The sequence below is a fragment of the Pseudophryne corroboree genome, chromosome 1 (assembly GCF_028390025.1).
Source record: "Pseudophryne corroboree isolate aPseCor3 chromosome 1, aPseCor3.hap2, whole genome shotgun sequence".
NCBI classification, from domain to species: domain Eukaryota; kingdom Metazoa; phylum Chordata; class Amphibia; order Anura; family Myobatrachidae; genus Pseudophryne; species Pseudophryne corroboree.
In genome coordinates, this window is record NC_086444.1 from 755,746,529 (window position 1) to 755,760,286 (window position 13,758).

The 13,758-nt window shown below is 43.4% G+C and overlaps 1 protein-coding gene across 2 annotated transcripts in view; it reads left to right on the forward strand.

Annotated features, from left to right (window-relative positions):
* LOC134909808 (probable E3 ubiquitin-protein ligase HERC6) overlaps positions 1-13,758 on the forward strand; it is a 244,695-nt gene that overhangs the window by 98,631 nt on the left and 132,306 nt on the right. For both annotated transcript variants that reach the window (XM_063917080.1, XM_063917088.1), the window contains exons 11-12: positions 8,463-8,556; positions 11,389-11,578. In XM_063917080.1, coding sequence (XP_063773150.1) covers positions 8,463-8,556; positions 11,389-11,578 — 284 coding nt within the window. The remainder of the gene's footprint in view (positions 1-8,462; positions 8,557-11,388; positions 11,579-13,758) is intronic.

Sequence of the window (13,758 nt, forward strand, 5' to 3'; positions counted from 1 at the left end):
GGTGATGTAATTGAGTTTAGTCCTGTCAGGGTGATCACAGTCCCCAATGGGAAGACTGACGATCAGGGAACCATTCCCGTCAAGGACAGTGCAATGCGCCATCCCTGGTCCCGGACAGAATTGAGATCAATCATGTCTGATTACCCAGATCCTAGGAAAGATCTAACTGTATGATCAAAGATTCACAGAAGGTATATCAACTCCCTAGACAACGACATAATCATGGTATCCAAGGAATCAGGTAGGTACAGGGAAAGCAGTTGATGGTGATGAGCATCCAAGCGTTTGAGGAGGCATCAAATCAACCAAAACCCCAGGCCATTGGCACATGGAGGAACTCAAGGATTTGTGATCTTTGCAAAAGAGAAGGGCATTATGCCAGTAACTGCAACAGCCCACATAAAATCAGACCCCCTAGACATGAAAATTAGCAAAAGTTAGGACACACCAAATTATAATCAGGGATCATATAGGAAGAATTTTGGGCCACACCCATGATATGTGGTCAGGAAAGGTGATCATTAGGACTGATGGTAAGCCTGAGGTAACGGTTAACAAATAGGGAGGTCATTCACTGAAGACACAGGAATGACCAGGTGAAGCGTTGTAAATGTATTTGTGGAAAATGTTTTTTTTTTTTCCTCTCTATCTCCCCATCTCTGACGATTATTAGTAAGGACTCAAACATTGCATATCCGCTTGGTCTTTGCAGAAGTCTACCAAACCCCAGCATGACCTATCCGCATCAATGTATCCTGGCCAGATACAGAAAGTGGAGTATGGTGCTGGGGGGAGGGACGGCGCAAAGAAACCATTGGACATGTAGATATGACAGCCTGACGATCTGACAATGTTTTAAAATGTTTGAAAAATGTTTTTTTTCTCTTTTCCTATTGATGGCTATTGTTGATTTAAGTAATATACACATGCATATAAATTGTTCTCTCTCTTTTGTTTTTTTTGCTGTTGTTGTTTTCTCTCTCTTCTCACTCATGCTTTCATGTTTTAAAGATGGTATGTCACCCATCAGTTAGACAAATGGTAATGAAAGATTTTTGCTCCTTACAGAAAGATCGCTGGTTTGGAGGGAATATTGCATCACCAGAATGTTCGTTTGGAAGACTGAGAGACAGCACCTTTGAGAAGACAGCAGAACAAGAAGAACAACAAGACGAGAGAACTAATTATCGTAACAAGTTTCTCTCCCCCTCAAACTGATTTTCTGTACCCCATTACAAATTTCTTCTTTTCTCCTCCTGTAAGATGGACTTGCCCCAAGAGACTGTGATATGGATTTTCCTGTTGACCATGACGTTGACCCGAGCAGTCTGTTTCGGTGAGAGTACCAGTGAGGTCGAGAAAGGATCCAGAAAGGTTCCAATGACTAAGATGGAGGTGTAAATTTCCAATAACAACCCAATCACCAAGCAAAGGCGAGTACCGGAAACGATCCAGCAGCCATGTTATCTGTAAACATTTTCTTTTAAGGATTGTTAGCTGAAGAAACTGTATCTGTAGGCGGGTGGTCTTCTGTTTGCCGGCGGTCGGGCTCCCGGCGCTCAGTATACCGGCGCCGGGAGCCCGACAGCCGGCATACCGACACTTATTTTCCCTCGTGGGGGTCCACGACCCCCATAGAGGGAGAATAAAATAGTGTGGCGCGCGTAGCGCGCCACCGTGCCCGTAGCGTGGCGAGCGCAGCGAGCCCGCAAGGGGCTCATTTGCGCTCGCCAAGCTGTCGGTAAGCCGGCGGTCGGGCTCCCGGCGCCGGGATGCTGGTCGCCGGGAGCCCGACCGCCGGCCAGCCGTAGTGAACCCCTGTAGGCTCTGTAACAATGTCATTGAGGATGGGTGCATTAAGAAATGCCAATCCAGTTTTAATATCCATATGGACCGGCATCCCTTGAGTGACTATCACTCTTTAGTGGGTAGTGTGTTGAATAAAACAGATTGTTGGGTATGCTCTCAAGTGCCTCAAGGTCATAGCAAATCAGGGCTAGTACCATTTCCTTTAACGGTAGGGGAGGTACTTGAGCTAAAGGGTGGGAGACCGGTGGACAGGAGGTTTAATATCTACAGCCCTCCTAGTTTGAAGCTCCACCAATATCATGTGGATAGGTCCCTATTATGTTTTAACATCTCCAATCCCCGAAAGCCGGGAAATTGGGAAGTGTCATGGAGTAACCAAACCATGACCTTTTCATATAGAACCGATAGAATGCCTACAGATACAGAGCTCATACGCCACATAGCCGATAGTGGAAAATATTTCCGATATAGGTATACCCTAGGAAGTAGGATTACGAGAGTTGGAGAGGTATCACTAGGATACAGTGCACAGATCGTACAAACTGATAGGTGTACTAAACAGATGGGAGAATTAGGGTTAGGAGAGTTCACATAGAAAATGTGTAACATGGTAATGACATATTCCGTCCCATATGTTCTCCCCGATGATGCATATTTCATATGCGGGAGAAAGGCGTATGAGCGGCTTGCCCCAAACTCTGAAGGATTGTGTTATATTGGAAAAGTACTACCTGAGGTAATGAGTCTAAGGAGTGAGGAAACTGTAATTTCAATGGATTTGATTTATGACCCAACTGTAGAAACAATGATGTGATGAAAATGCGATTATACGGTCCGTTTCTTTCACCTGTTTTTCCGTTTTCCTCCAAGGTAAAAAGACCCACTTGGACGAGGAATTTGATGAGCTGATATACAGACAACAGATGGATTAAAGAAGAAGTTTTGACAACCTTATACACAGATTTTTGATGAACAATGCCATAGATCCCCAGTTTCCCTAGAAATTTTTAAAATTACGCCAGCCCAACACTTTTGTAAATCTATGGACATTGACATAAGCTTTTGCTCGCACCTTATGGGCAAAAGCACAAAGAAGACTGCAACCAACAGACACCGAACAAGACTTCAACCGACAAATGTACATTAACCTGACATAGAATACCACTGCATTTACCATAAGTGTTCTTTATCTTCATTTCTACAACCCTCAGGTAGTGACACACATAGTCGATAGGGAATACAGGCACAGATATCAGCAATCACATATTCCCCCATTCATGTATCATCAACTAAAATGTGCTCCCCCATTTTGTTGCAACCAAAAGCCGAAACGAGCTCGGTAAAGTTTGACAGCCCATCCACAGACCCTTAGTACGGGATAAGAAGGAATTCAAATGTATACTTCGCAATACCTCGAAGCTTGATTTAAAACACGTACGGCACGATGATACATGACCCCCCAAACATGGATTCATACATACATACTTCTGCTATCTCACTAGGTCATACCTTTTTCCCACCTTCTTCTCTCCTCCCTTACCCAATCATAGAAATGTATTTACATATGACATATATTTTTCTCTTTTTGAAATGTTTTAGGAAGTGGCAGTTATTGGTGACTGCCAAAGGGTGGACTGTCAAAGTCAAAAATATTACATAGAGAGAACATACAAACCACACACACATTTAAGTCGCTATACTTGCAAATATGCGCAGCAAGCACAGCAATATATGGAAACGCACGCATTTGCTCGGACATGGCACGGAGATGGATTCGGCGCTTGTTTCATACAGTACATGGTTATAATAATGTCAAGCACCAGACATTATGGAGATTTAGAATTGGCTGATGAATTGATGTCATGAATATGTATTATCTGAACAGAACCAGGTGCGCCCATCATGTTTGGTATTGAAGCAAGCAGAATGATGTGTGGGTTAGTTTGATGCTGGTTGTGAAGTTGTGGGACATTGCAGCGGATAGATATGATTATATGTATAAAAGCTAAGATCACTTTGTTGAGAACAATGGATGATCAAGCCAACCTTTTACTAAGATTTTCAGGGCTGAACCTGATTAACATATACAAAGGAGAGAGAGAGACCCCTCCCCTAGGAACAGACACACAGGAGGATAGTTCCTGTCTGGGGGGGTTGGGGGTCAGTTTTTGCTGGTGGCCTCAGAGAACAGATGTAATGAAGCTACACTCAGAACAAAGCTCTCAGAAGCATGGCTGGATCATCACCAGGCACCAAAGGCTAAGTATTGAATTCACATGGCTAGATAAGGAAATATAGACAGATTGCTTTCTGGTTTAAATAGGATATTGTAACTTGGTTGTGTGATTGTTGGGTGTTTGTGTGATAGATCTGGGAATCTGTGATGGTAGCTGGGACATTAGACAACCTGTAGCATAGCATTTGTGGTATTTGTTTGCCTATGGTGATTTAAAATAGATTGTACTGGTTAGTTATAATATATATCTTGTTAATCATAAATACCACCATGCAGTCGCGTTTGGGCATGTGCTTGTGGCAGTGGCGGGCAGAGATGTGTGGTTACATTGTGATCTGGTCTTGTGATGAATATGCTCTGGTTATTGAGATACTGAAGTTGTTTGGAATGTGAAAGTGAATAAGATGGTTCTAGGAAGTTGTTTGGAATGTGAAAGTGAATAAGATGGTTCTAGGAAGTTGTTTGGAATGTGAAAGTGAATAAGATGGTTCTAGGAAGTTGGATTGAAATTGTGAAAGGTGATTTAAATGGTTTGGAATTGTAAAATCAGAACATATGCATTGTTCTGAGGCTTGGACATTTTGGAATAAAATGGAGTCTTGTGTCTTCTGCTATGTGATTGTGGTGTAGCAGAGAGTGCCATGTGTTTGGACCTGCAAATCTAAAATGGCTGCTGCCGGGTATTTTCCCCTCCCCCTTTCAACCATGTGGTGCAGTCTTTGGAATCATGGGAGCTTTAATAAAATGGAGTCTAGCTTCTGTCCCATGCGGTATTGTAGGGTTGTGTATATAGGGACTGCCAGTATGGGTAAGGTCAAGTATTTTCTCCACAAAGATTCTCAGCATTGAATAACTGCGCAGCGATTGTTCCTCACATGTGTAAGCTTCGCTGCAATCATATTGTCTGTATTGTTATGGTGAGCCATTTCTCTCTCTCTCTCTCTCTCTCTCTCTCTCTTCTCCTCTTTCTCTCATTTTCCCTTAAACGTAATTGTATTGTATTGTATTGTATTTCCTGTGCAGTTATCTGGTTAAGTTAGTCTATGTTATATTGGTAGTGTATAATTGTATTGTATTATTCTTTTGCAAGCATACCATCCATAATATATATATATAAGGCGTTAGACCCTAAGCCCAGGTATCTGTGTATTTCTTATAGTGTTAAGTACTCTCAGAGCGTCGGTGACGCTCAAACAGCTTTGAAGTTAATAAGGTTACACTGTGTTGCATTTACACTCTACCACTACACAGAGGTTTACAGTATAAGTACATTCCTTAAGGTATAGTTAAGGGAGTACCCTTGCGGTACTTTTTGCGCCAATTGCGTACTGTGTTCTTTAACCTTTAACGTGTTTTTAATAAGATAAATATTTAGCTTTGTTAAACATCACGCAGCCGCTGTGGTCTGCCCCCCGCACGGTCCGGCCTCGCCTGCGTTTGCCGGACTGTGCCCAAAAAACTGCGGCCAAATGCCACCATGCCGCCTCCTCCAACCCAGAAAACGCATCTGCCGGTCAATCAGGCAGAGGCGATCGCTAGACAACGACAGCATAAGAAGGGGGAAAAACGTAGCATACATTACAAGTATGAGTTCATACTGCACATTGCAACTGTACGATAGACTCGACATATTAGACATATTATACATGTTAGACTTTTTATATATTGTTCAGCTGGTGGACAGCTAGTGGGAAGAAGCTTTAAATGGATCTGGTTGACTTTCTGGGAATGGACCTGTAGCGTCTGCCTGATGGAAGCGGTTCAAACAGTTTGTGACCTGGGTGCTGCATATCATCCACGATTTTCTCTGATTGCTTCCTAACCCTTGACTGGTATATTTCCTGGACGGGAGGGTTGTCAGCCCCAACGATCTTTTCAGCTGTCCTAACCACCCTTTGCAGCCTCCGTCTTTCACACTCATTGGCAGCTCCATACCAGACTGTGTTTGAGGAACATAGGACCGATTCTACGATCGCTGTATAAAAGATGAGCTGCAGCTTCTGTGGGATGTTGAAATTCCTGAGTTGCCTCAGAAAGAACATCCGCTGCTCAGCCTTCTTTATGACGGTGCTTATGTATGTTGGGTCCCCATTTGAGGTCTCTGGAGATTTTTTACCCTAGGAATTTGAAGGAGCCGACCCACGAAACCACGCTGTCGGCTATTACGAGTGGTTGCATGGCATTGGGTTTCCTTCTGGGGATATAGGTCAAGGTTGTTCCTGTCGGACCACTGCGTTAGGTGATCCACTTCGCGTCTGTATGCAGATCATCTACATACTGTAGCTTAACAGAAACTCTTTCTGTCCTATGTACAATATAGCCCATACTCTTCTCAGCTAAATGGACCATGGTTTCAGTAGAGCTCTTTCTCTCCTGTTCAGCCTTCTATCAGGTGCTACAGTACCTGCAGTTCTGCTCTACAATGGAAACTTTGCAGAATTTGCCAATGCATGTGTGAAGGTTATCATTGGCTGTCCTGATATCTTACCTGCCACTGCCACTTCCTTGCCTTGCACCTGCTTCTCAATGTGTCTGGATGTGTCCCATGTTGTGCTGCTGTCAGTATCTGTTAATTTCCTTTATATGGAGCTGGCATTGCTGGGACATGGGCGTGGCCATCTTGCCTGAGATCATTTGACCTACCAGTCCTGATTGGCTGCACATGACTCCAGTGATCCATCAGTAGCCAGGGCTTACTATAGAAGTCTCTTCCTGGCCACTGCAAAATTGTCAGAACTTCTGTTGTAAGTAACCTGCTTCTTGTGTGCAGTTGTTTCACAATTGGCTCCACAGTTTCTTGTGTCCCATCTGCTGTTGTGTTACTCCCAGTGTACTAACTGGGCACTTTCCTCAGTTCCAATGTGTTCTTGAGATACTCAAATTGCCGGTCACTACTAGTGGGGTCTATCCACAGTTTTCAGTGTGTTCCCGTTGTGCTTCAAGTACCAGCTAATATTACTGAGCCTCTCTCAGTTCTAGTGTGTTCCTGTAGTGCTGCCAGTATTACTAAGCACTATCCACTGTATCCTGTGTGCTGCTGTTACACTCCTGGTGCTGGTCATTACTACTGAGCTCTCTCACAGTCTCCAGGGTGTTCCTGTAGTGCTTCAAGTACCAGCTAATATTACTGAGTGTTTCTCAAGTCTTCCATGTGTTCCCTCTGTGCTCCAAGTATCAGCTTTTATCACAGACTCCAATCATTCACTGCAGTCAGTCTTGTGCACACTCTATTGTGAACAATCTGTTTGTCTGACTCCTCTGGCTTTCAGTTTGCTGCATTCCTCATTGTGCTCAGAGGTTTCCAGTTACACCAAAGAGCATCTCCTGTTGCTCTGCCGTTTCCGCTATAATCTTCCCAGGGCACATCGTTACCAGTCTGCAGCACTTGTTACTCCATTACTAGCAGTGTGCTTTATCGCCAACCTAACCACTGGTATTAGTCATGCATTTAATGCTATTCCATTCCTAGCTATGTGCTCCTACTCACCTGTTACTTCCTGTATTCAGTCTGGTGCTCAGACATTCCAACTACACCAGCATGCGTTCAGCTTCAGCCTCCATAGCTGCTTACAATACCTCAGCCTGCATATTCCTGCGTTCCATCTTTTTTGCAAAATCTGTTCTAGAGGATTTAAATTCCAACCAATGATGCCAAGTAGCTGTGAAATCCAGAGTCCGTTCTGGGGTCACATGTATGTCCTTCATTGTCAAGTACATATCAATATGAGTAAACCATTCATTAATTGTGAGAGGAGATGTAGACCACCAGCGTATCGGGATCACAGCTTTCTCAGCGCTATTGAGGAATTTCAGTAAGGACTTTTTGTATGTAGCTAAAGAACCAGAGTAAGAATTAAGCAGCCAGAAAGCGGGAGTAGAAGGGACCTCTGCATTCCATCTTAACACTGCACATTCGTACCTGTGTTCTACTGTGTGCAGTCTCTACCAGTATAATCTTGCATGCTCTAGGTACCAGTGTCTGCTAAATATCATTGTGCATTACCTACTGAGGCGTCCAGTGTTCTATCTCAAACATCATCCGCAGAGGGAACATGTTTCTAGTGTGTATTGACTGTCTATATTCCTTTCCTATTATATCATGTCACTTCTCCTGTTCAATATCCAGAGAGAAGAACTGATTGTGGAGAAGCATCACTCACCTATTCACTAATCCAGTTTTTACCAGACCTGCCCATTAGCCGTAGCACGAAGCGCAAAAACAAATCCTAAATCTGACCAGAGTAGTGCACAATGCCATCTTTACTTCTCCCCTGACATGTGGGACCCAGATGCTGAATATATATTTATATAACCACACCACCAGTTCAATTTCCATTAGTACACCGTATACAATAATACTGTATCAACGTTTCTTCTTTGCTAAAGACATACTGTACTTATTTTTTCATTCTTTCAGGTCTTCTCCATCCGAAATATGTCCAAGTGTTGACCTTGAGGCTGCAAACACATTATTTACAGAACTCTGCAAAAACAGATGGATTTCTGACCTTGTAAGTGATTTGGGGTTGTAAGTGTGTCAAAATGCGCTTTTCCACTCTGGCACGTCAGTTTGTGTACTTTATGGTGAGTCAGGGTCTCCTAAACATCACAGTCTGATCTATGACATTTTAATACCACTTTTAGACCAAAATCCCAGCTCTGACCCAGATCAACATCGTTTCTAGTCTTGTTGATGCCCATTTCAAACCCTTTCACACCGAGGCAAGGACCAGGGACTTGATATCTGATATTGCGGTGCCAACACGTGTCATGTGTTGGTGTGAATATGGTTGACCTGGATTAATGAGACGTTGACATTGACAAAAACCAGTTAAAGTAACCTAGTTTACCCCTTTCACACCGTCTAACCGGATCGATCCTGGGAATAACCCTGGTCTTGACTAGGGTCGAGATCCCCGGACACACAACTCGGGTGGACCCTTTCACACAGACACACAACCCAGGTTGCCTCAGCAATATCCCATGTCCGAGATGCAGTGTGAAAGGGGTTTAAACCTATTATTGTCAGTTGCAATCATTTACATAGGTAAACACATGTTGTATGTACATCAAGGTCGTGTGGACCTTGTAGGCTTCCTGGTGGTAGGAGATGGGTTGATTAGTGTATTTCCTAACGTAGACGATGCACATCCATTCCCTCATAATGCTTTTAAATGAAATACAGAGACAACACTCTTTGTGTGACATATTTAAATGAGCTCCAAGTACTATAGATTGTAAATTTAGACGGCTAAAAGGCTTTTTACCTTCATATAATAATTCATCACATCATCTGAGAAGGGGACTATCAGGCACCAGCTGATAGCAATAATGGGATGCCTTTTTGCTCTAGCCAAGCATACGTACTGGAGGAAAGTATATTTATATCATAGTAATACCAAGTTATTAAAAACTTAAAAGGAAGAACAATGACATATGATAGACACAGTCCAGATGTTCCCTTACTGTCATGACTTATTGCTGACAATATTACAACAAGTAGCATTTTAAAAGAAAATTAATAATGTTTCTGGCTTAGGGAAATAGCTGGGAAGTGGCAGCGTATGTCCGCTGCTGTCAGACAGGTACATTTGTGCAAAGCTGTATGCACTGTGGATCTGCTTTTATGCAGCTTTATAATTGTAGAATTGTAGATATTAAATATAGGGATGTTATAAATATAACATTTCAGAGACAGATTTGATAAATATTTAAAGTAGATTGTGAATTGTACTATGTATATCAAGGAATGTAAACTTGCTAGAAACTAATACATTCTGAAAGTTATGTACAGTAGGATTGTGTCATTTAATCCCCCCCACTCCTGCCCGCTCCCCAGCATACAATAGATTGTACGGTGATTTTGCACCATACGATCTATCGTTCGACCCGCAATGGACCCTTACCCAGATCGACTGATCATATGTGCAGCATCGTAATCGCACCCAAAACATGCACGATGTGCATGAGATGGGTCGAATGATGCGTTGATATCATGTATTCGTACACGATATCGACATAGCGTATGGCCAGCATTAGGGCGAAATTCAAATCTTATTCCCACTGGCAGCCACTTAGTGGCATTGGACGGAGCTATTCTAATGTAGCTCCGTTCGGCCGCGATTGGCTGCCGGCGTCTACATTTCCGCTCACACCCAGCGGGGGTGGCGAGCTGTAATGGGAGAAAAGTGATCTGTTTGGATGATGAAACTGCACTTTTCCCGATCTCGCCCATTAGTTTATTCAGGTTTAACCGCTTTACACGGCTAAACCCAACACTAAATTGCACGATCAGCGAAATAGGGGACATTAATTGTATGCTGCCCCCTGCGATCTCCCGTCACTTTAGATGGGAGATCGGGGGCGATAAAATTTGAATTCCCCCCCCATAGACTTATTGCTGCTAGCAGCTTTTCTGAAACAATACACTGGCCTCAATACAGACTCTGTTTACCATTGCAGCCCCAATGAAAATCATCAGTGGTCTGCACCCTATCACCGGCAGCCTAATACTGCCAGTTAATTGTTCCAGTAAAATGTACACAGGGATTTACCCAGAGGGTGTTTAGCGAAGCCCTTCCGGCTTTACTAGTCCCTCATTGTCAGATATAAGTAATATCAGGGCTTTTATCTATGAATAGCATTCCAGGGAGATTGTGAAAGTAGAGTGGGTACACACTAGAACGATGGTCAATCGTCCTGACGGTTGGGCTGAAATTCCTTCAGCCAGACCATGCGAGATTGGCTGTACACACTGGCCGATGTAATGAACAAGTGAACAGCATCTCATTCTGTCCTTCATTACACTGCACCGGGTCGCACACGATATCTGCACGACTAACCAGAAAATTAGGCGATATGCACAATTTTCCGATATGGCATGTCACGCCAATATTGTCATGATGTGTACCCACCCCTAGGCACACACTGTGGAAGAAAGCATGTACTGGTCCCTGATTAGAAGTGTGCATCCAACTGTGAATGAGCTCCAAAGTTAATGGAGCACACATCTCCGGTGTATCAGGACATTTCCTTGGGCACATTATTACCTACTATTTACAATTTCCACACAAAAATACCACTTCGAAAGTCCATCTATAGAGATATGGCAAAACAATAACACTACAAAAAGGGTCTATTTACTAAGCCTTGGATGGAGATAAAGTAGCTGGAGATAAAGTACCAGCCAACCAGCTCCTAACTGTCATTTTTCAAATCCAGCCTGTGGCATGGCAGTTATGACCGATTGGCTGGTACTTTATCTTCAGCGACTTTTTCTCCATCCAAGGCTTAGTAAACAGACCCCATTATCTCATATTGTTCTTTTTATTTTCCCCTTACAGATATGCTCCAGCTTGAAAAATGACCTGATTCCAGCTATTGAGGGCCTTCCAACTATCTTTGAGGCTTTGTCTGTATATCTGTTACTGGCAGAATGCCCCGTCACACATGACGTAAACACCTGCTTGCAATTAGTAGCTCCCTTTGCCTTTGCTATCAACAATCTCAGCTCAAATGCTCTAAAAATGTTGGGTACGTTCTTTTCTATCAGTGATATTTAAAGAGTACTATGCCTAGAACATGCCAAGGACACCATGCTTAGTATTTTTTAGTTATGGCTTTAGAATCTGTCTCTCCTTTGTAGCAGTTGATGGCTATCCCTTCATCTATCTTTACCGGAATAAGGGGCAGATAGTTCCAGCAGGCATTCTAGTAGCTGTAAAACAACTTTTAGTTTTACATAATTTAGTTTATTCTAAGTAATAGTTTAATCCTTTTTGTTCCTAAATTATATTTCATGCATTTTCATAGTTTATTATGCATGTTTAACTGCATATTGAAGAGTAAAGGCCAGTGTAATTGTGATAGGAGCTAAGTAGCGTGAAGATGTGTATACACAACCTTGTACCACCATTTTACCTAATAAATCTAGGTATACTATACAGGGAGACAGGTAAAATATACAAAAGATTATTTCACATAAAATCCTCATGAAACATTAAATAAACAGACCATTGGTTATATACAGCATACTCCAAAAAAAGTGCCAAGCTACTCTGCTCGGGACTTTTCTGCTTTAATAAGCACTAGCCGACCGCAGCACCTACACAGGGTGAGACTACTAAGGACTTTTTTGGTGAATGCGGGCCCACTCTCCCCACCCCTTACTGGCCACGTGCATGGTGCCATACCTATCTCTTGCATTGATGATGCCAGTAGCTCAGCTTTAACTTGACGGATTGGTATGAAACAAAGTGCAGATTATTTCTAGGAGTTCCCACTACAATATGATGCCATTTTCATTAAAGTCAGTAGTTTTGGCACCAACTTGAAATTAACAAACAGACACAATGTTCTTATAATATTAGAATAAATGAAATCATTGATTATATTATGAATAATCCATAATATACGTGTATAATTTTTCAGAGCCTCAGCCACTTTGGGTCTAATTGTATAGCTCCAGGGGATCAATTAGCACGCAGTGAATTACCAATGACCATTAAATTCCCCACATAGTCTCTGTCTTATGTGAAAGTATCACTGGTAGATAAAATGAGATATACCGTACTTGTTTGAATTTCTCTTACGTCCTAGAGGATGAGGAATAGACAGGCTCCACAGGAGACATGGGCACTAAAAAGAACTTTAGATATGGGTGTGCACTGGCTCCTCCCTCTATGCCCCTCCTCCAGACCTCAGTTTGATACTGTGCCCAGAGGAGACTGGGTGCATTACAGGGAGCTCTCCTGAGTTTCCTGAAATAAATAATTTTTGTTAGGTTTTTTATTTTCAGGGTACCTGCTGGCAACAGGCTCCCTGCAGCGAGGGACTGAGGAGAGAGAAGCAGACATTCTTAAATGCTAGGCTCTGCTTCTCAGGCTACTGGACACCATTAGCTCCAGAGGGAGTCGGAACGCAGGTCCTCCTAGCTGTTCGTCCCAGAGCCGCGCCGCCGTCCTCCTCACAGAGTCGGAAGATAGAAGCCGGGTGAGTATGAGAAGATAGAAGACTTCAGATCTTCACTGAGGTAACGCTGCGCGCCATTGCTCCCACACAAGACACACACGGCAGGCACTGTAAGGGTGCAGGGCGCAGGGGGGCGCCCTGGGCAGCAATTTAAACCTCTGGGACTGGCAAAAAGAGTATATATTCAGCCTCTGCACTGTATATTAGAGATCCCCCGCCAGTTTTTAAATGGAATCGAGCGGGACCGAAGCCCGCCACTGGGGGGCGGAGCTTGATCCCTCAGCACTCACCAGCGCCATTTTCTCCACAGCACACCGCTGAGAAACTGGCTCCCCGGACTCTCCCCTGCTGAACACGGGGACAGAAAGTTTTAAAGAAGGGGGGGGGGGGGGGGGGCACATAATTTGGCACAGTGAACATAATATAATAAAAGCGCTATCTGGGTATATTTTCCAGGGTCATTGGCGCTGGGTGTGTGCTGGCATACTCTCTCTCCTAAGGGCATTGTGGGGGAACTGTCTCCAGATAGTGTGGGGTGTCGGTACGCGTGTGTTGGCATGTCTGAAGCGGAAGGCTCTTCTAGGGAGGAGGTGGAGCAAATGAGTGTGGTGTCTCCGTCTGCAACGCCGACAACTGACTGGATATGTGGAATGTTTTAAATGCAAATGTGAATTTATTACACAAAAGGTTGGACAAAGCAGAGTCCAGGGAATGTACAGGGAGTCAAACACTGCCTTTCACTA